This window comes from Molothrus ater, chromosome 3 (assembly GCF_012460135.2).
Source record: "Molothrus ater isolate BHLD 08-10-18 breed brown headed cowbird chromosome 3, BPBGC_Mater_1.1, whole genome shotgun sequence".
Classification (NCBI taxonomy): domain Eukaryota; kingdom Metazoa; phylum Chordata; class Aves; order Passeriformes; family Icteridae; genus Molothrus; species Molothrus ater.
In genome coordinates this window covers 17,038,109-17,060,068 of record NC_050480.2, presented here as the reverse complement: position 1 = coordinate 17,060,068, position 21,960 = coordinate 17,038,109, and the positions used below count along the sequence as shown (strand labels likewise).

At 51.6% G+C, this 21,960-nt stretch overlaps 1 protein-coding gene across 3 annotated transcripts in view; it reads right to left on the bottom strand.

Annotated features, from left to right (window-relative positions):
• Positions 1 to 462: 462 nt before the first annotated feature.
• Positions 463 to 21,960, bottom strand: part of SLC8A1 (solute carrier family 8 member A1) — a 115,198-nt gene continuing 93,700 nt past the window's right edge. For 2 of the 3 annotated variants that reach the window (XM_036381234.2, XM_036381233.2), the window contains exons 4-8: positions 20,699 to 20,716; positions 18,955 to 19,085; positions 18,241 to 18,340; positions 14,445 to 14,720; positions 463 to 12,389 (exon numbers count right to left, since the gene is read on the bottom strand). In XM_036381234.2, the coding sequence (XP_036237127.1) occupies positions 12,013 to 12,389; positions 14,445 to 14,720; positions 18,241 to 18,340; positions 18,955 to 19,085; positions 20,699 to 20,716 (902 nt within the window). In that variant the 3' untranslated portion in view covers positions 463 to 12,012. Of the gene's footprint in view, positions 12,390 to 14,444; positions 14,721 to 18,240; positions 18,341 to 18,954; positions 19,086 to 19,925; positions 19,995 to 20,574; positions 20,590 to 20,698; positions 20,717 to 21,461; positions 21,483 to 21,960 lie in introns of all 3 variants that reach the window. The other variant, XM_054514442.1, reaches the window with a different exon arrangement.

Below are 21,960 nucleotides of genomic sequence, written 5' to 3'. Positions count from 1 at the left end.
TGCTCTACTGGGGATTTTAGGCATGGAATTGCCCAGAAATGCTCCAGTGGTCTGCCAGCTGGAGGTGGGCTCCTGGGGGTCTGCTCTCCGAGCTGTTTCCTGTCTGCAGGGACCCCTCCCCTCCCATCCTCCCTCCCAGCCCGGGCCCGCAGAGCTGCGGGGCTGAGGAAGGCGCTGAGGAGCGCCTGGGGTCCCCCGAGCGCTGTCACTGCAGGAGCCGCACGTCTGGCTCGTCATTCATCATCGCGGTCTGCCGTGATAATGGCCCATCCGAGCCAGGAGAGATAACAGCAATAAACAGACATCCCCAATGCCAATTGTCCCTGCTGAAAATTGCTTGTTGCCTCTTGCCGAGGGATAGAAATGTAGCTGAGCCTTGATTGAAAAATTCCGGGAAAGCTGCCTTATCTTATTGCTTTGCCAGATTAAAAAAGCCTCATACATAAAAATAGACCAAATGAATGAAGAATTTACAAACATCTATATTTTGTGTTAGGAATTGTGTTAAAATTAGGAAAACAGCTGAAGACACTGATTTATACAACTGTGACTATTTCAGGCAATGAAGGTTTACATATCACAGTTTAACAAGATAAAAGATCTCCCACGAAATACATAGATGACAGACAACTCATCTGAATTTGACATAACACAGCATCAAGTACACATGTAATGTGATGAACAGTGCCAGGTCATTCCCCAGTTAGGTAACATACAACCTCTTGAATAAGGCAATTCAAATATAACTCTTAATTCAAATCACAACATACCCAGGCAGCATGCAGGGAAAAGTCATTTATTTTGTATATTGAAATGACACAACTTGCAACATGTTTCCATTTTATGTAGTTGGAACAACAGGATATAAACCATTCAAATAATATATATATATTTATATATATCTCAAGTCAACAGTTGTCTTTACTGGAATAAAGATTATCTGTTTTTGGTAAAAATAAAACTATTTGAATTCACTAATTAACAAAATGCACAGTGATCAGAAACCCAATTCTTCTCACCATTGTCTTCCCTGGCTCACTCTGTTTCCCTGTAACGCAGCAGCTGCAGAGCCCCGGGTTCAGAGAGCCCGGGGGAACAAACGCTCCCTGGCAGTGCTCCCCAGGGCTGCAGAGTGCCACCCACGGACAGCAGTCCTCCCACCACACCCTATGGCTTGGAAACTGCTTTTCCCACCTCCCTTCCCAATAAAACACGTGCCTGACCTTGGGGGAGTCAAAAGTTGAATTGCTTGTGGAAACACATTCACTGGAACAGGGCTTTAATTTCTTTTTTTACCCATTAATTCCTGCAGACCTTTATGACCAAGATATTTAAGAAATTGTGAATCTGCTCAGAAGGGAAAAAATCTGAGCCAAAAATCTCTTTGAAGTGGTGGAGCCTAACAGACGTGGCTGAGGATTTATTTCCACTGCAGCAGACCTGGGGATCACAGAAGATAGTGAAGGCTTTCCCTAGTATTGAAAAGTCATTTCAAAAGGGAGAAATGAAGAAGGGAAAGATTTTTCTCCACAATAATAATAATAAAAAAAATAGTAATTTCTCAAAGGCTAATCTAGGCAGCTTCTCCATGGGAAAAGGCTGTACTTCCCCCTGTTTTAAGTGGATACCTGCAGGGATGGATCCTCTTGCCAAAGTGTCCCCTGGTGGCTGGCTGTCCCTTGTCCTGTCCCCACGTGAGGAAGGGGACAGGTCTGGATGCCAGCAGGATTCCCTGTGCCAGGGGTTCAGGGCTGCTGGCAGGTGTGTGAGGGAATGGCTTTGGGCTGAAGCCCCACAAGCTCTGGGTGAGGGTTCCCCATGTGCCACAGGGCCTATTAAGGGATAGTAAATAAATCATGCCCATAAATAATGGAGAGGCTAAGATTGGATGCAAGGGGATCCAAATGCCCCAAGCCTGGGGATGGGATTCTTGGGAGATTTCTCTCATTTGGGGAAACTACACACCAGCCACAGCAGCAGCAGCAGCAGCAGCCAAGGTCTTCCTGCTGGACAGCTGTCCCAGGCTTCTAACCCCATCTGTCAGCCAGAGGAACCATGGGAAAAAACGGATTTTCAGAGTGATTGTTTCTGGATCCTGTTTGTCACCTTTGCAGAGTTGTCTCGTGCCTCCCTACTACTCTATTTACTGCTCTAGTAAAAAATCATTGGAATATTTCTTTGCCCTTAAAGATACAAAAAAAAAAAAAAAAAGAAATCTTCAAAAGATATGGGGAGAAAGGTCCTTTCACAATGACATTCAGAGCAAAAAGAGAGAAACGACATCTTACAGATCATTAGAGAGCTATCTTTGGCAGAATATTTAAAATAAATTATTTTTACAAATATTTTCTGCAGTCATATATTTATTTTGAATAGTTCACTTTCAGCTATAGGGTTCACTACTCTCTATTGATAGGAAAACACCACAAATATAAAAATATATGAGCTCAGCACAACTTTTAGGCTACCACGACTGTGTCCAATAATTTCAAAAGTTGTAGATCAATACCACGGAAAATATGAAACAGGTTTTCTAGGAGCGTGTGTCGGGTTAGAAGGTCACAGCTCGTGGCTGCTGTAGGACACGCCAGGGAGGGCGGCTGGCTTGGCTGGGAAGGAGCTGGAGAAGCTGGACGCTCGGAGCCAGTCTCTGCCTTCCCGCGGGGAATCGTCTCTCTGGGACCCCCAAGGCTTACAGATGTCCTGCTGGGCGCTGGCTGCGGGCTGGGGAGCAGCTGGGTGACCCTGGGCTCCGGATGGGTCCGGCCGTGCCCGGCCCCTGCTGTGCCCCGGGAAGGAGGGAGGGAAAGCGCGGCTGCTCCCGCTCCCAAAGCTGCCCCTTCCACCTTCGTGCACCGAGGGAGCCGCACACAGGGCCAGACCTTGCCCCAGACCGTGTCAGAGCCCATCAGGACGGGGACTCTGCTGGGAGCCCCCAGCCCGAGCCGTGGTGGCCCCAGAAGGGGCCTCGCCTGGTGCCAGTCTCCCCCTGCAGCACCGAGTCCACCAAACATTGAGATTTACATATTTTGCTTTGTTTATACAGCATGTACAGAATATACAGCATCGGACAATTATTTCCCAGTAGACTGGAAGTGTCTCCCAAGATGACCTCTTTTATCAACAAATATATATATAAATTGACAGTAATAAAAGAGTTGTACCAACAAATATTATGGCTTTTCAAATAGTGTAGCTGCATTGTGCCATTGAATTTGTGAGGAACTGTGACAGAGACAGAGAGACTGGGGGCCTCCAGCTGCTGAGCCTGGGGGTGACCCTCAGCTTGGGGCACAAGCTGGGGCAGGGCCAGCTTGTGGCGCCAAGCACGGCTCAGGTGGCAGAGGGAAGGTGGAGCTCAATTTATGACCCAGGCTCTGGTTTCTGTCTCCAGGCAAACCAGCTCTCCTGCAAACTCTCAGCCCAGCTTTGGAATAATTTGGCTCTGTCCAGCTGGGGTCTGCCTGCCCTGTCCCTGCTGGGGGGACCAGGGGGCTGGTTGGGCTGTCAGAGATCTCTCCCTCTCTCTCTCCCTCTCTCTCTGTCAAGGTTTGCACAAGATGTCTGTCTGCCCTAGAGTGCCTTGTGGTTGTGAGAGGGGACACACACAGGGTGATGGGTGACAGGATGGCGGTGGCAGGTGGCTTTGGGTGCATCAGGAAGGGTGGTCACAGCCTCCTCCCTGCCTGCCTGCCCCGTGCTGCTCCGGGGGAGCTGCCCTCGGGCTGAGCAGGGGCAAATTGGTGCCTGTCAGAGACTGGCGCCTGTTAGAGGAGAGCAGGAAAGTGAGAGCCATTCTTTCTGGAGCACATCCAAAATTCCAGAGGACAACTTGCCTTGGCAGTGCTGTCCCCAGCCACCACCCTGGCATGGGGTGCCCGTGAGGAGACTCACCACACGCCTGCTGCATGCCTCCTCCCATGGGCTGCATCCAGCCACCAGCTGTCCCCACCGCTTCTCAGACCCACTTTGAGCTCCTTCCCTCCTGCATCCCACTATTCCAGGGGACCCTTGCTGTGGGCAGTGTCCAGCAGCCCTTGCACAGGCTGTGCAGGCAGATCCCTGCCCGAGTGTCCCTCTGCTCCTGAGAGGGACAGTGGGAGGAGCTGCTGACATGGATTACATCTCTGCCAAGAAAGATGTCCTCTTTTCTGAGATGGTTTCTCTAGAAGGAGAAGCAGCAATTCAAGTGTGCAGAAATGACTTTTGAGAACTGGAGTGGTCATTTAAGCATCAAGATAATTTGGCCACTTCATTACAGCAGAAAATAAGTGATGGATCTAAATTACCCCTACTGTAGGGGTTTTTAACTAATTCCCATCTCATTTATCTCTCCTTTGGAATATTATGGCCACTCCTTGCAGGCATCTCTGGCTGATGCTCCCACGAGGAAGCCCAGGGAGCCCAGGTGTCTCCTTTGGCTGTGCCTGCAGGATGCTGAGCAGGGAGCAGCCCCTCCCTCAGGGCAGCGATATGGGGAGTGAGTACCATGGGGAACCTGCTGCCTTTGAGATGGGGAGGTTTCCCAAGCACTGCCTGGCAGTCTGGCTGCTTTTTGCTGGGTTTGTATTTGGGGTGGGAGGTAGGATGTGGTCTGTCTACTCCGTGTCCTCTTCTCGCTTGATCAGCAGTGATGCTCTCACGTGGTGAGCACCGGGTGTGCCAGAGACCTCTCTGGGCAGCCTGGAGACAGCAGGAGGGATAAAGGTGCCCATCACTGCTGAGTGGCCTTCAGGAAGTTCACGATTTGGATTTTACAACCTCATGTCAGGTCTTCTTGTCACAGAGACCCAGGATGCAAAGGGCTGCATTTCACAGAACCCTGTGTTTTGTGGGTTTTGCCAGCATGGCTGTGTGTCTTCCAGCAGGAGCTAGGAATCCCTAGGAGAATTCACCACCTTCTGCCCTTCATCCACAAATAAAACTGCTGGATTGCTGAGCAATGTCCTCAACAGGTAGTCTTGAGAGCTGGACTGTGTGCAGAGCTGTGCCTCCTAATGCTTAATGCATTATGGAAAAAAAGAAGTAGGACAAGTATTGTCAGGGAAAAAATAAATAACATTTTCCTCCTTGCTAACACAGTGCCTGCAATGTAAGAGATATTATTGCCATCTTTTGTTCTCTTGAGCTGCAGAAAGTAGTGTAAGCTGCCTGATTAAAGAGCAAGACAAGCAGGGCTCCTGCAAGGCTCCCTGCATGGGCACATTTTCCTCAAGAGCTCGCAAGATGAAGGAGGCAACATGGGGGCAGCAAATGAAGACACAAACAGTCATGAGTTTGTTCTCATTTGAGCAGGAGGAGTTCAGCCAAGGGCCAGCTCATCACAGCTCCTACTGCAAGGCAGGGCAGGGCACAGGGCTGGAGCTGAAGCCAAGGGAGGCATCTCAGCATTACATGAAACAAGGAGAAATCCACTTGTGCACCTCCCTGCGTCCCTGGGAGTCACAAAGCTGCCAGTTTGTGAAACCTTTCAATAAAGTTCCCAAACAAGCTCTGGGACACTTTTGCACCACCAGGATCCAGCCTTGCCTGTGCCAGCACAGCAATTTCACAGGGACTTAGAAATTCTGCATGTTTCTAAGTATCTGTGCAAAGCAGCTCATCTGACAGAATCTCACACTTCTGTGAGCGAGGAGCCTGCCAGGGGCTGTGGGCTGGGGCAGAGGGGCACACACTCCTGGGGATGGCAGTGCCATGGACAGGCAATTTCCATCAGGAAAGCAGAGCAAGGCTGTGCTCCATGCAGGTCTCAGCCTCCCATCTGTCAAGAGACTCCTCTGAGCTGGAAGAAATGGAGGAGAAATAAATCCCACCTCCACAAAGAGGTTGGGAGGTACAGGGAGAGAGCCCTGTGGCAGTTTCCCACATGCTGCAAGGGTTTAGGAGCTCCAAGTGTGGATAAGCATCCCAAGCCATTGCAACTTGCTCTACTTCAACTGCCCATTTCAAGAGAGGGCAGGAAAGCCTTCAACACCCAGATAAAGCAAATTAGTTTGTTTTGGAAGCATAGAGGATGTTTGGCTTGGGGGATGGAGTTGGAGCATCTGTGGGACTCGATAATGATGGAAATTCAGCAAAAAATCTTCCACAGACTAATGAGTGAAGGACAATGGCACAATAAAAACTGTGCCTGTGGGCAGTGGCTGTGATGGTGCCTGGGTGATGAGCAGGAGGGTTTGTGGGGTTTGTGTGGAAGTTTGCCTGCTCCTTGGTTTGTTGGACCTGCTCCAGGTCCATGATGTGGGGTGGTTCATCTTTGCCTTGAGACACAAACAGCAAGGCTGAGCTAACAAGTGCTGTTGTTCAGTGCAGTGAGGAAGGAATTCTGTCCCACACAGGAAACCCCCAGCTGTGGGATGCTCCTCTGCAGGGAGCTTGGGAGAAAATGGAATGTGAAGAGGTTTCACAGGGGAGGCAAGCACAGAGCAGGCTGCAGGCTGGATTGTCACTGAGTGTAGATTTTGGGACCTTGAGATGGCTCGAGGCAGAATGTGGAGGACCCTGGCATCAGGTGGGGTCACTAATGGTGGGTCACTAATGGTCCTTCCCACTGCCCCCCAAACCTGGGTGGGGCTGTGTACTGGAGGGGCAGAAAGCTTTCCAGGCCAAGGGCTGTTTTGACTCAAAGAGATAAAAATCCTGTCTGCGGTTGGTGCCCATGGGCAGCCAGAGAAGCTGGAGGCTGTGCTGTGTCTGTGCAGAAATCCAGGTGCATGCCCGTGCCCGTGGCAGCCGGGACATGCTGTGGCAGTGCTTGAACAAGGTTTCCAGGTCTGGGTGGGAGCCCTTGGCACTTGTCCCTTCCCTGTGCCCTCTGGTGCTGGGCATCCCACTGGCACACCCAGCTCCAGCAGGGCTCCACAGCACTGCTCTGGGAACACTGGGTGCCCCAGTGCCCTTTCCCCACTTGTGGTGAGGGCAGCCCCAAGCTGGCATTCGCTTTGGGAAAGGGGAAGGAGCCAAGAGAGGGTGCAGAGCCTGCAGGAGGGGGTGCTGAACCACCCTGGGGGCACTGAGTCCCAGGGGCAGGACTGGCTGCTCTCGAGATGCTCCAGAGAGATCAAGGCCCTGTGGAGACTCCTTGGATGCTCTCAGGGGCATCCCACAGGCAGAAAACCCTGCTGGTAGCAGCAAGCTCCTGCCTGTCTTTGCTGATAACAGCTCCTATGTGGCCAGGCAGACCCCTTTCCCTTGCAGTGTCCCTTCCCTCCATGTGAGGGGTGCTGCTGGCTGGCAAGAGGTACTTGGCACCTCCAGTTCCAACAGCAGAAAGGCTCACGTCCTTAAAAGGTGAGGAATCTCTCTGTATTTATTGTCCCTCGGCGCTTTTTGCAAGAATATGGATGCCTCTGGATGCTTTCCTGTGCAAGCCAGTGTTTTACAAGATAAACAGGCTTTTCCACAGCTGTGCTGAGCACGGGTATCGGCATCAGTAGTTGGTCATTGTGTGCTCAGAGAGGCCAGAAAGGTTCCAGGTGCTCTGCAAACACATTTCTCCAGGTGGGCTTGGGTGCCAAAGCCTACAGAAAATAATGCAAGGCTTTGTCCTGGAATTACACCATCCAGCATTCAGTTTTCCTCACTTTCTGGCTCTGCTCAGCTCTGTCCCTCCAGGAATGTAGTTGAACTTCCTCCTGAGTTATGTATACGGCCACCAACGCCGCCGATTCTTACGCGAGAATTTAAAAATAGCTGTAACAATAACACAGGGGCTCTGCCTCCCCAGTCCCTGCCCACAGCAGAAATAGAGCAGAGAGTTCACAGCCAGGCTCGTGACCACGGCGAGCTCCAGGCCTCCCTTCTCCCCCCTGTCCCTCCAGGGAGCAGGGATGAAGATGCACAAAGGAGTCTTGTGATGGTCCCTCAGCCCAGAGGCACCAGGGGCTGCCTGGCAGGGGTGACACAGGGACAGGAGCCTTGTTTGGCTGGAGATGAGGGGTTCACACCTTGGGATGGAGCAGTCCATGTGCTACCCTGGCACAGGTGGCAGTTGGGGTGGGCTCAGCCATGAGGCACTGCAGATCTGTGGCTCTTTCCTTTTTTCTTGTGCCTTCTCCCAGTGTTCAGGTTGTGGCCGGGATTTGCCTCCACGCCCGCTGAGCCCTGAAGAGCTGGAAATAGTTTGTCCAAGATGGCTGGGGCTATCACTGGTGTGCTCCTTCTGCTTGTCCCCACGTGCTTGGCAGTAGCCTGTGGAGTTATTTGGGTGTCTCCTGTCTCTGAATGTCCTTTGGATATGTGCTGCATCCTTTTCCATGGAAAAGTTTGCCTTTGGCTGGTGGGGTGATGAGAGGGGGTGAGAGCAAATGGGGCAGGGAAATGGACGAAGGCTGAGGGTTTGAACTGCTGCTTCTGGCAACATCCATAAACCCAGGCCTTTACCAGAGGTGCTCCATGCTCTCCCTGTGCAGGCAAGGGTGGGAGGCTGGACGAGGAAGAGATGGGAGAGTTCTGGCATTGGGCAGGTGATCCAGGGAGCTGAGCTGTGACAAGGCGTGACTGTGCCGGGGATGTGCTGCCTCCCAGCACTGCCAGCCAGTGTCTTCTCAGGGAGGACAGTTCTCTTCTGCCTCTGGAGAGTGTGGTTGGAAGAGGAGACTGTGCAGAAGAGCAGGCCTGGCACCCTTGGGAACACTGCTTCCCCTGGCTGCTCCCCCGGGACCTCTCCATGAGCCACTGGGCACACTCAGGTCACACTGGGCACACTCAGGTCACACTGCACAGCCTTGGTAAAGATGCCCAAAAGCACACGGCTGGCAGAGAGCAACTGCAGGAACAGCCTTGTCCTCAGCAAGCACTGCTCCATCATTCCCTTTGGAAAGCTCCATGAGCACAAGAGTTATTTACTGCCTGCTAACCTGAGTGGCCACACAAGTCCCATTTGACTTGTTAATTACTTCAGCAAAGGCAATTCATTCTGAAGAAGCAAATGATGAGGGGAAAACACCTACATCACCTTTCAGCAGATGCAATTACTGGGTCAGAAGAGCTGCTTTGCTTTCACAATCCACTGCCTGGGACAAGCACAGGGACACTGCTGGCCATGCTCTCTGCTGGGGAGTGTTGAAGGCAGTGCTTGCCTGGGGCCCATCTCCAGGGCTGGTGTTTGAGTTCAGCTGTCAGAGCAGGACCTCCCAAGCGTTGCAGGGAGAGTTTATCTGGGGACAGCTCAACAGACGCTGGATGAAACACAGGGAGGAGCAACATCCCTGGCCATGGGGAGACTTTTCTCCTCCTCAGTGCTGGCTGAGCTGTGTCGAGGCACAGATGGGTCTGAAATGGCCCACGGCACCTGGGCTGGGGCATGGGCAGGCACCTCCTGAGAGCAGCCCAGCCTCGTGGGGGACCTCAGGTCTGCTTTGGCATCCATGGACCCTGCCCTGCTAATGCACCTCTTGCATTCTCCCTCATAGTTAGCTCATGGTTTAACCCTCACAGGTCTCTGTGAGGCTGTAGTGAGAGCAGTTCTATACAGGTCACAAGCAGAAAGAGCTGCTTGGTACCTTGGGGGCACATCCACGGCTCTCCCCAAGCCTAGGGCAAGCCAGCACTGGCCAGGGAGGCAGCACAGGGGCAGCTCCTGGCCCCAGGAGGGTGGGCTGCCCTGCAGTTTTGTCCCTGGGTGGTTTCCTGCATCCCCCTGAGAGTGGAGCAGGTTGTGAGCCCTGGCTGTAGCACAGCACACACCGAGCCTGAGGCACCATGGAGATGGAGAGGGAGGAAGGGCATGGGATGGGGCAGGGGCGGCCGTGCCAAGGCACCACTGCCCCTGCCAGAGGCAGAAACACGGGGAAGGCAAACCAATGAGTCAAGGAAAGATGGCTACGATGGAACAGCTGGAGGGGAGAGAAGGGTTTTCCATAGAGAATATGCAGGAGCAGTACTGGATCCATCAGGAATCATTACAAACTTTATTTCTCTGTGCATTGTGTACCATTGATAAGGATTATCACAATTAGTGGACTCACTGCCTATAGTGGTGGGCAATACACACAAAGAAAAAAATGAAGCCAAACAGATGAAAATGAAATCATTGTACATAAAGGTAATCATAAACCTGAACAACCTGCACCTGTGTTTGATTTTTCCCCCAAAACAATGAGAAACAAAAAAGAAAAACCCCAAAACAAATCAAAAGTGAAAAAAGGCTCGAGAACAAAAAAAACCCCACAACTTCATATTCCTAGAGAAAATCTTACAGCAGGTTAATTAAAATTTCCACAGATAGTTCAAGATGAGTACAAATACCCCCAGCCAGCTGGTTATGGTACAAGCATCAGACATGGTTTTCAGCTGAGTGGGAAGAGCTCACCATGGGCATGCAGGCTGGGAGTTTGCCTGGCTGGAATGTCTGGAAGCCTGGCAAAGGGCAGCGGGTCAGGAGACATCTCTCAACACCAGTGCCCAGTGTCTGCCCCGTGCTGCGCCCTGGGGAGCTCTACACCCACATTTCCCTGGCTCAGCTCTCTATCCCAGCCTGCATTCCTGGCACCTGGGGGTGATGCTGAGTCACACCTCCCTGTCTCATCCTGTCCAGTGACTTGGAGAGTGCAAAACACGACCTTTTCCTGGGGGGATGCGTCCTGGTCACCGCTCAGTGGAGTGGGAGATCTCGTACTGCCCTTCAGCCCTGCCTCCAAATGGCTGTGGGGAAGGACCAGCTTTGGGGACTGGTCCTGATGGCTTAACACTCAGAAACAGGGGCTGTCACTACACCTCTGGGGGTACAGGCAATAGCAGGGGGCCAAGGGCTTTGAGGCAGCCATCGACTCGAAAGGCAGAAGCATGTGAGGTGCTGGGAGTCAGCCAAGCTTGTTCCCCTCAGACTGCTCACCCCACTCCCTGGGACCCTGTGTAACACCTCCTGTGGGCAGAGGAGGCCTCACACTGGCTTCAGCACGTCAGAGGACCCCATCCACGCAGCTGCACAGAGCCTGAAGTCTCTGGAGTGTGGGTTTTCCTCCCCTGAAAACCTACAACTGCATGGCTGTTATTGCTTCTCATGGAGCCATGCCACGAGCAGTAAGTGGGGACAGCTTTCCCTCCTTTCCACCCCCGCTAAAAGTAAACAAACAAACAAACGAGCAAAACCCTATGGCAAAACTGAACTAACTAAAAATAAATAAAACCCAGTGAAAAGAAAATGCTTGTAATCTGCAATGCTCAACCCACATGGTTGGAAGGACTATCGCTATAGGATGCTATATACAGATAGATTTCATTTCATTCATGCAAATGTTACAAGTACCACGACAGCATGCCCGAGGAGGCGGAGGAGTGGGAGGAAGGCTCCCGCCGCTCCGCACGGCCTCGGCTTGGGACACGGGACACGAGGCTGCGGCTGTGCACCCCCAAAGCATGGACAGGGAAAGGTGAGGGGCATGTGGGTGGGAAATGCTAGTTGTACACACGCCAAAACGAAACAAAAAAACCAACCCCAAAGCAATGACGAAAACGGTTTGTGTTCTATCCTTAGAAAGCTCCCAGTTTCCCCTTGTCTTCAGTTCGGTCTCTCGCTCCTCTCCAGCAGGGCCAGAGGGCCTGTTCCCGGGTGGTGAAGGCAGCTGGATGGCGGTGGGAGATCAGAACCCTTGCTCTCCTCTCCTTCCCTTGCCCACTGCTCTGTTTCTCACCAGCTACTCTGGCCTTGCTCACACCGACGCACCCCGGTCGCCTTCTCATCCATCTTCCCGGGGCCAGCGGGTGAGAGTCAGCGATGGAAGGGGCTCGGTGGCCATCGGCCGCTCCTGTTGGTCGAGTTGCAGAAAGGGCCCTGCCCCTGGCTCCTGGCTGGGGCCGCTGCCTGGGGAGGGGTCCTGCTGGCTTTGGGGTCCTGCCTAGTTCAAAGGATGCTCCAAAGCCGCTTTCCATCAGCAGGTGTGTGAACATGGCAAATCTCTTTTATTCTTTCTCTGTTCATTATACACAGCTTTATATCTATATCTATACCTATATATCACTCTATATAGATATATATAGATATACACATATTTACTATCTCTGATTGTCCCTTTAGAAGCCCTTTATGTGGCAGTAGGCTTCCAGAGATGAGAAGAATATGTACAAGAGCCAGAGGAGGATAAAGAGTGAGGATGTGAGCAGCTTGGAAGTCCGCGGCCCGCCCAGCTCACCTCCGATCTCGGGTCTCCGCCGGTAGAGCAGCACTCCCACACTGATAAAAGCAAAAATGGTGAAGAGGGTGACGGAGAAGGCCAGTGTGCCAGGGGAGACTTGGAAGGCTTGTCCGTGTGCCGCGTGGTAGATGGCTGCGATGGACCAGGCCACCCCGATGCCCAGGAAAACGTTCACAGCGTTGCTCCCGGTGACGTTCCCGATGGACGCGTCCGCATACTGGTCCTGCGTTGCTGCTACTTTGCTGGCAAATGTGTCTGCAAAGGAAAGACGGGGAGAAACCCTCAGGAAACACCCAGGAAAAGAGGGCAGCTTGGGGACAAATGTCAATGGCAACACCTGGGGAAAGAAAATAATGGGTAAGGGGATAGAGTACAGCCCCTTCTAATGGAAATTCCAGGGAATCAGGGGACCATCTGGCTCTTCCTGGACCATCAGGGTCTGGAAATGCACAGGGGGGAATCTCAATGGTCAGAAATACAGGGCTTCCCCCAGTATGGCCTCTAGCACCTTTTGCCTCCCTGAAGCCTTGTGCAGGCCCTGACACCTTGGTAAACCAGGTCATCCTCCAACCCTTGGGAAGTAAAACTGTGTGGGTGGGTGCATGCTTGCCCAGGTGCTCTGCCAGCTTTAGTACCAGTGAGAAAACTTGGCTGGCCATTTTAATAGAAAACCTTGTGTCAGGCAGACCAGCCTGATCTGCTCTGCGCCACAGGGAAGTGCTGATTTTACATCCAAACCCACTCTGGATCTGCAGAGGGAAGGAAAAGCAGGAGGGATTAGCCCGTGGGTTGGTTCAGGTGAGCACTCTCAGCTAACAATGAGAAGGTGAGTCCTGAGCATATCTGCACTCCCAGATTCCCTTGAGTACAGTCAGCCCAGTGTGGCTCAGGAAAAGAAAACAATGAGGTCATATTTCACATTTTTATATTCTACAGAATTTCCTTTCTGTTCCTCCCCAATGAGCTCCAAGGTGTGATGGCAAAGTGCAGCCTGGCACAAAGATCCAGCTCCATGGAACAGGAGGGGATGGGCACATAGAAGCACAGTGAGAGGGTCCATTTGCAGCAAAGAAATCAAAAGTCTGCTTTATTAAAAAAAAAAAAAAAAAAAAAAGCTGCCATGGAAATGCACCTAAGGGAAGGAAAAGGCCTTGATCATGGTGCAGTGACAGAGTTGTGGGACAGTGCTGATGCCTTTGTGGCTCTGCAGCTGCCACTGGGGGAGAAGGGATGAGTGTAGAAACAACCACGTGCACTTCTGCAAGTTTGAGCAGTGCTTTCAATACAGAGAAAGTCCCTGTCAGTGTTGATTTCTGTGTGCCCTCCTCTGGTGCCTGCCCATCTCCTGGAAAGCAGGGCTGAACCAGCACCCAGCTAACACAGCAAGGCCTGGGAGCCAACCGAAACAAGAGTAGCCCAATGTATTCTAAAAAAGAACTTCTTAAATGCCACCTTATGCCAGCCAAAGCAGGAGGGAAGACTTTCACTGTCAAACATGTGAAGAAGCTCTGCAAACCTTCTGCTAAAGCCTCTGCTGCCAGAGGTCTAAAAAATGCTCCTTCTTCTGTTCCTTGCCCCAGATCTGCTCTCTTTTGGTTCTGCTGCTTCTTCTCTTTGCCTTTGCTAGCAGTAGGACAATTTCAGGATCTCTGAGCATCTAGGTGCTGATAACTCTAAGTTTGAAGGTGGTGAGGGAAGGGGTGACTGATGCAAAGGATGGTTGGGGTGGGTCAGAGCCCCTTGTCCAGAAATCAGGCTCTGCCTGCCCAGCACAGCCCATGGGAGAAGGTGAGTGAAAGGCACAGACTCTCTTACACAAGCTGACATGGGAATCCACAGAGCTTCACAAGTTGCATTTCAAGAGTTCCCCCAGCTCAGCAACCTCACCTTGATCCATCTGAACCTTGTCTCACACAAAGGTGTCCATGCTGGAAAGTGTGCCCTGAGTACAGACTCACACTTAATTCACCCAGGAGCAAAGTGAAAGCAGCAGATGCTTAAGATGCAGGACTGCCAATGCTGGCAGCATTTTAACTGAAGGCAAATTCCAAAGTGGATACCAGGGAGGCTGCCCACAGAAACAGATATTTCACAGTCTTTACAGTGGGATGGGCCTTGAAATAATTCCCACGGGACTGAATCCACATCCTGGTTCTATCCTTCAGCCCATCTGAGACTGAAAACCAATTTCCATCTGTATCTCAAACCTGTGCTTTGGGATCCTGCAGAGCACAGCCCTCCCCAGCCCCAGCCCCAGCCCCAGCCTGGGTGGAGATGGAGCTTCACAGCAAACCCCGTGGCTCTGCTTACCTGGCACCGATGTCCCCAGGGCGACAAACACGACGGCAGTGACGGAGTCCTTCAAGCCAATGGTGCAGCCAAAGTGGGATGCCAGGTCACCAATGAAAGCTGTCAGGAGCCCAATCATGAGGATGGAGACAACGAAGCAAGCCCAGCCATTCCAGTAGTCTGTCGGGGGCACGAAGGCAAAAAGGACCTTCCAGAAGACGGTCAGAAAGTGCATCACGTAGTCAAAGCAGGAGGGCAGCTTCTCCTCCCCACATTCATCGTCATCGTCATCTTCTCCTGGAGAACACAGCAGTGCCTGATCAGATTTGCTTATCCTGGGGGAGGTTGGGCAAAGCTCCTGTGCAAACTGCAGTTCCTAAAATGCTGTGTCTCATGATTTGGGCCCTGGAAGGCCTTGACTTCCAAATGTCTTATTTTCTGAGCAATCATCAGAGTGGCTCGATGACCTTTCCTTACCCTTTCCACAGCACAGAGATAGACCCCAGAGGCAATGGTTTAAAAAAACAACCTGCACTTCAGAAAATGCAGACCCTTGTGCCAGCACCTCTGCCTGAATTTAACCATCAGTTGCTTTCTGGGACTCAGCTCCTGCTCAAGAGCTCTTCCTCCAGAAGAAGTGGGAAAAAGCCAAGCTTGTGCTGGCTGGAGCTGACTGGGGCAGGCAAACCCACTGAGAGCAACTCCTGCCTTGAGGAGACTCCCACAGGGAAGCCCCTTCTGGGCTGCTCTGAGCTGCTTTCCACAAGTGCCTGCAATTGCTTTCAGCTCTCTGGAAAGGCAGCTGGCTTTGATGGTTGCTGAGCTGCTCTGGTGCTTCACCTTACCTTTGCTGCAAACCAGGATCAAGTGATGGATTTTTGCCTGCCCTAAAGCCTCCCCGCTCAATCACTGCTGGCTGTCGTTCCCTGCTGCACTTCCCTGCCCCTTCACATGCTTCCCTATAAGCTCTGGTTGCCCATTCCTTGATGTCTGGTCTGTCCTAGGTCAGTGGGAATTCCCTTTCCTGCTCCAGGCATTGGCACCTCACCTGTCTCTGCAAAAGCACTTGGCATCCAGCCTACAGGGAGTCCCCACGGGGTGGGGGTGACCCCACCAGGGAGCCCCCTGGGGCTGGTGGCCCCTTGCCTGGCTCCTGCAGCTCTGAGGAGCTGTCTGGAGAGCCTGCTGGCCAGCCTGTACCTCAGGCAAGCTGCACGGCAAATGTGGGGCCTCCCCAGCCTGGCACAGTGCACAACATCACTGTTGTGGCATAGTCAAAATCTCCTCCTGCTCACATGGAACCACTCCCAGACTTGAAGGGGAGGTGACACTTTTCCAACTAAGCCAGTGGGAGCTTTCCTGCTGCCCTTAAGAAACAAGGATGAGTTTCTAAGTCACAAATGTTCGGGATTCCAAGGCTAAGTCATGCTAAAGACATCTCTTGCATTTTGTCTGGTGATTTTCCATGTCTTTGATGCTTTTTGTTTTCCCACCAAGTATGTGGACCACGAGGTCTCCCTGCATGGCTGTTGAAAGAAGCCCCTTAGCAAGGGGAAGATGCAAGCTTTGGAGCTTCAAACTCACTATGGCAGAAACAGCAGCTAATCAGTGTTATTATTTTGGCAGATATAAATACCCATTCCTGTGCATTGTTGTGAAGATAAGGAGCAGTTTTCCAGCCTGGAAAGCCTATGTTGGCCTGTGTTTTCCCTCAATGTGCAAAGGCTGCTAATGGCAGGATAGACCATGCTGTGCTCGAGCTGTAATTCTGCAGCAGGTACTTCAATCCTCTGCCAAGCTCAGGGAGGCATCAGGACTGCTATGGACCTGAATCTTTATGGAGATGGTAAAACAGACTGAAAAATGAACATCTATGCCACTGTCATAACACTCATCCAGATCTGCCTATCATTGTGTTAAGCAGCCATGATGTCTCTGTTTTGAAGAGCTGGCCAGATCTTGTGGAGGTGACTTGAAACACAGAGTGGTGACCCAGGGGTGCATTCATAAACAGGCCTGCAAGCCCCAGTATGTTTTTGCTGTGGAAGAAACTTTATAGCTTTTGGGCGCAGACTAAAGGAGCTGAGTGACAGGCTCTGGACAGCCCAGAATGGCACAGCACAGTGTGGCACAGCCTTGTCTGTGCACGGCCCTTCCACAGACCTCACCTTCTGCTGCTCCATCCCCCAGTAAACACTGCCCTGAGTTGATCATTGGGTGGGAAATGGGGGTTTAAAGTTTCTTTTCTCAGCTGGGATGTTACATTTTGAAGTGGTGATGGGTGACTTTTACCTGGTATCCAGAGTGAGCTGTGGGGGAAAAACTCAAACCCAATCTCCAGTGCTTAAGGCATTTTAACTTATCTGGCACAAAGCTTGAGGAGCTAAAGCCAGGGTACCTCCAGAGCTCAGAGACAAACTACCACTGAGATCCACAACTGCAAGGGACAGCTCATGTCCACCAAAATACATCCCATTTATTAAATGCTTGTTAATCATCTGTTAGCTCTGATCATGGCTGTATATTCCAGATATGAGGGCAACAGGGCATCCACATAACTGCAGTCTTTACGTGTGTCACAGAAATGGGATCCAACCGTCAGGGACTATCTTTGCTTTAACATGGGATGCAATTACATAATTGGTTCTGGCATAGATTAGTTTAGCCATATTAGCTACAAAACCTGCAGCAAGGATTGTCTTGCATGATAAGTTCATGCTGAATCCAAAATAATGGGAGGCTCTTGCCTGGAGGCTCTGAGAAGAACTGTGCTACAAGAGGAGGGATCACAATCTGAGGAGAAAGCTGCTGCACAGTGTCCTGCCCTTGTTTTCCAGAGGCAGAGGGCAAATGGTACTGCCATCATTTTTAATTATATGGTGCTGGGCAGAGGTTACGTTGTATAGCAGAGTTAGAGGTAGGAAGCTGAGCACTCCCCCATGCACTTCAGCGCACAATTAGCCAGATGAGAGGTAATTGCCTTCCCCAGGGATTTAATTTAAACTGGTTGATTTTGCCCTAATGTGTGCACACACAGCCCAGGCTGGGCTCTGGGATTGTAACATCCAGACAGTAAGTAACAGTGTTTCCAGCTGTTAAAACAGCATCTGGAGGAGACCTTTTCTTCCTTCTTCCACATATATGGGAATAATATCCTGTACTGGTAAACATGGCAGTGGCACCTGCGAGAATGGCACAACAAGGCATTTGAGGGAAAGGCAATTCTCCAAGGGAGGGAAGATAAGATCACACAGAATCTGGATCAGCCACAGATATGATGTGCTGCTGCAGCTATTGGGCTGCTGAGCCATAATCCTCCAGCCACAGCTGGCTGGGGCAGCAGGAGTTCCAGAAAGCAGGGTGTGTCAAGGGAGAGTTTTGGCTCAGAGAGAGTGACTGCCTTCAGGATTTGCACCCTCACTACTGCGTTGTCCTCACCACAGAGGTACAGGGAGAACCAGGGAAGGGGAGCATTGTTGCTTCACACCAGCCTTATTTATGCCACTCTGAATTTCCACACTGTGTTCTCCTCCCAGATCTCTCCCACTGAACTGACTTTTCCCCCTCTGCCGTCTGCTACCAGCCAAGGTGTTGCTCTGCCTGGTGCTACAGACACGCTTCATGCAGAAGGTTTCCTACACATGAGACAAGGTGCCCTCACAAAAGGCTTTAATCAGCTGCCTTATTTATGCAGAAGCTGTAAATAACTCTGCCACCTGCTTTGCCTCCTGCTGCTCCACTACAGCCTGTGTTAGTGATGCTGCCGAGGCGAGGCGAGGGTGATCGTAATTCACCTGGAGCTGCAGCCCAAACTCACCCGCGCTGACAGTAATGGCCTCAATAAACTGCTCCCTCCAGCTGTTTGTGCCAACCACCAGGGCCAAGTTCGTCTTCTTAATGAGCTTGTCCACCGTGTTCTGTGGAGAGAGATGCAGAGCAGAGAATTAGGGGCTGGAGATACAGGGCTAAAGCCCACCAATGCCACTGTTTATGGGTATGTGTTTATGGAGCAAGCTCATTAGATTTTAAGCTCAAGAGACCCAAATGTAAGTACTTGCAATTCCTTTCGCTGCTGCTAAAAAAGACCTTAGGAAACCTGCTCATGGATGGGAGTTTAAACCATCTCAGAGCCATAGTAAGGGTTGCCTGTTATATTTTTATACTACAGAAAAATGGAGAAGATAATGAAATGGCCGGTTTTCAGCTCTTGGCCTGGCACATGCATTCACGGCAGCTGAGCCACACAACCATTACTTGCATTTGGGGTTATCAGCCCTTTGCACTGGGAGTGCCAGGCTTGGGGCTCACTCAAGGCTGCCTGTAAGTAGGAGCAGTGTGTAGAACTCACTGTGAGAACAGGGTCATGTTTTAAAGCAACCTGCAGCATTTGGGACCTCAGTTCCTGTTTCCTATGTGATTCCATGCACTGCCTTGCTTTGCTCCAATACCATCACCATGTGCCTCCCAGCACTGCACAAACCCAAAAGGAGGAGGGGGGAAGAAGAAGAGGGATTCAGGATGTGAACAGTACCTTGAACTCATAGGATTCCTCAATGATGATCTCGAGTTTGGTGTGCTCCCCCAGGACTGGGCGCCCCATCTCTGCGATTCGACGCTCTTCCTCCTCCTTGCTGGTCAGGGGCTGCTTTTCCTCATTCTCCTCTGCAAAGCAAAGAGCCCGTGGGTGAAGCAGGCCGCAGCTGGGCACTCTGGATCTGGCCTCTTGTCAGAGGGGGAGGTCAGGAGTCCTCCAGATGGGAGCATGAGCGACAGAAGCGACAGAACAGCAGAGAAGGAGTTCATGGAGCAACAGACAGGATAGTTCTATGGAATGCTACCAAGAGGTCTGCAACTCATCCAACCTCAGGAGGAGTCCTGCTCATCCTGGGGCTGAGGAATAGCTTATTGCTTGGTAATTACTTGGTTATTAATTGCTGCCTCTGCCACTGGGCTGCTGGGAAGGGGAAAGATCAGCACTAAGGCTGCTCCATTCCCCAGCACTCCAGGTCAGCACTGAGGTACAGTCAGGGCAATTCCACCAGCCTGTTACAGCAAGAGAGCTCTGTCAGCAGCCCCTGGGCTGAGACAGAGATGGAATCTTGGCTCTGCCTCCTTCTGAGCAGGGCTTTGCCTTGGAGAGGGGGCTGGCAGCCAATGCCTGCTGTGATGGTGGGGCTGGAGGGAAGAGCACAGATGTAAGAAACCATCCACAGGCCAATGCCTGGCTCCAAACCCTAAAAGAGGAGGCAGCAGAGGGAGTACAAGATCAGTGAAGCAGGTCTGCATCTCCACTGTCATCTGTGTGACCTCTGGGGCATGGGGACTGTAGGCAGCGCACCCTTTGTCACTGTCCTTTATGCAGACCCCACTGAACTCCCTTCCAGTCCACCTGAGGGATGGGCAGGAGAACATTAGGGCTACAGAAGACTGGAGTTAATCTGTCAGTAGGCAAACACCCCAGTCAGTCCATGTGAGACTGACATGGTGCCACACCACAGGTACCTTGGATGGAGACCACGGTGCAAGGAAGAGGATGATCTCTAGCCTGGACCTTCCTGAAGACAGGTTTGCCTATTAAAGTGATCAGCAGGAGATCAGCAGGGGGGACTGCACACCCTCTACAAGCTGTCTCTGTGCAGTTAGTAAACTCCACTCTTATGTCACACGGGGTTAGTGCTGCTCCCTTGCTGGATGCCCCTTGTCTGCTCAGGTGGCATGGAGCTGAGGGAAAGCCCTTCTCCTCCTGCAGGCCAAAGAGACCCACCTTGGAGCCAGAGCCTCCTAAATCTGAACTATGTTTCCAGGGCTCCTGAGGGGCAATGTAGGGGACCCAGGACCTCCTTGTCCCGTGCTGTTCAGCTGAAGGAGGGAAGCTTGGCTGGCTCATGCCAGAGGAGCCATGGGTCCTGCCCCTCCCGCAGCGCTCGGGCCTGGGACGCGAGGAAAGAGCCCTGTGCGCAGGGAGGGGACAACTGGACCAAATGGAGAAGGCCACCCTGCTCCAAGACACGGAGAGGAGTTGTTTGTGGCTTGGGGGGTGACAAGTGACCGTCCCCAAGGGGAGGTTAGGTGTGTGAGGCAGGCAGAGCACTCTGTGGGAGCACACGGAGTTAGCGGGACCAGCCGGGCTGGGCAGGCCGCGCCTGCTTACCATGGCAGAGTTTCCCTCCAGGACAGAACAAAAGCAAAGAGGAAACCAAGAGGAAAGAGCAGGGTGAGCATATGGCCATTAAGAGAAAGGAACAGGGGGACAGGGGAAGAGTAGAAATCCATACCTGTGATGGTGAAGCCACCTAGATGAAACAAAAAATGAGAAAAAGGGAGAGAGAGAGAGAGAGAATTAATGAGGATTCGCATTTGCACGTCAACACAGACATGGTGGTCCTTCCCTGCCCCACTATGGACATGGGGTCTGCTCCCCAGCACACACCTCAGGGATAGTGTGGGGAAACCTGGACACAGGCTTTTCAACCCACATGTGCAAGCTGCCACCCCTTGGTGTCTGATATATGCTGTGGAAGGGGTGAAATCTGTGGGTGCATGGGGAATGAGGATGCCCACTCCCCAGCTGCCCTACCCTGGAGGTGGCCAGCAAGGAAATTCAAAGGTTGCTTAGGCTCTAAGTCTCCCCAAGACAGGAGGTAAGGTTTGTACTGTCTCTTCAAAAAGGATTGGCCAACTTTCCTGTCCAGCCACAAGCATCTCTCAGTCACCAGGAAATCCTGTATTGCCACACCACTTTAGAGGTGATGGGTTCATTTGTGTGGCACAGGTTTGTATCTCGGGGTGCTGGCAGATTTACTCTGGCTGTAACAGCACCACCCCCTCCAAAAATGCTCCTTGCACCACCTCTTAATATTGGTGACTTTGGGGCTCTACTCTAAGGAAAGATGGGGCATTAGGTACTTGAGCTTGCTTAAACAGTGCTGACCACCCTAAAAGAGAATGCTGTGAGCAAAGAAAAACATCAAGCAAAATCGACTGTCTTCCAAAGATATGCAAACCAGAAAAATGGAAAGGAAAAATGAATGCGCTTACCAAGCTCATTCAACAACAGGGCTGTGAAGGAGACAGAGACAAACACAGAAGAAGAAAAGTAAATGAATAATGAAATCAAAAGGGATATCCACAGAAAGACACCAGATCCCAGGGCAGAGATTTCAGATCTGTAAAGCTGCAGGATACCATTAGTGTTAAGAGAAAGACACTGAACAGAAATGTTTCATGGGATTGTGAATTTAAAATAAAAACCACTGCAAACATGGGGTGGATATGGGATTAGAAGACATACTCCCAAAAATTCATTTTTCCCCTTTGAATTGTATGTGCAAGATCTTCCATTGGTCTCAGAGGCAGTTCTGCCCCGGGGTGGGACACAAGATGTCCCATATGCAGCAGCTACTGGCTTTGACTCCTCCAGCTGCCTGATGGGGAGCAATGGCTCCGGTGGCAGCTGCACTTTTGGCACAGACAATGAGAGAAGAAAAGTCTGTGGCAAGGCTTGGCTCAAGGGTCTTCTTGGTCAACATTTTAGATC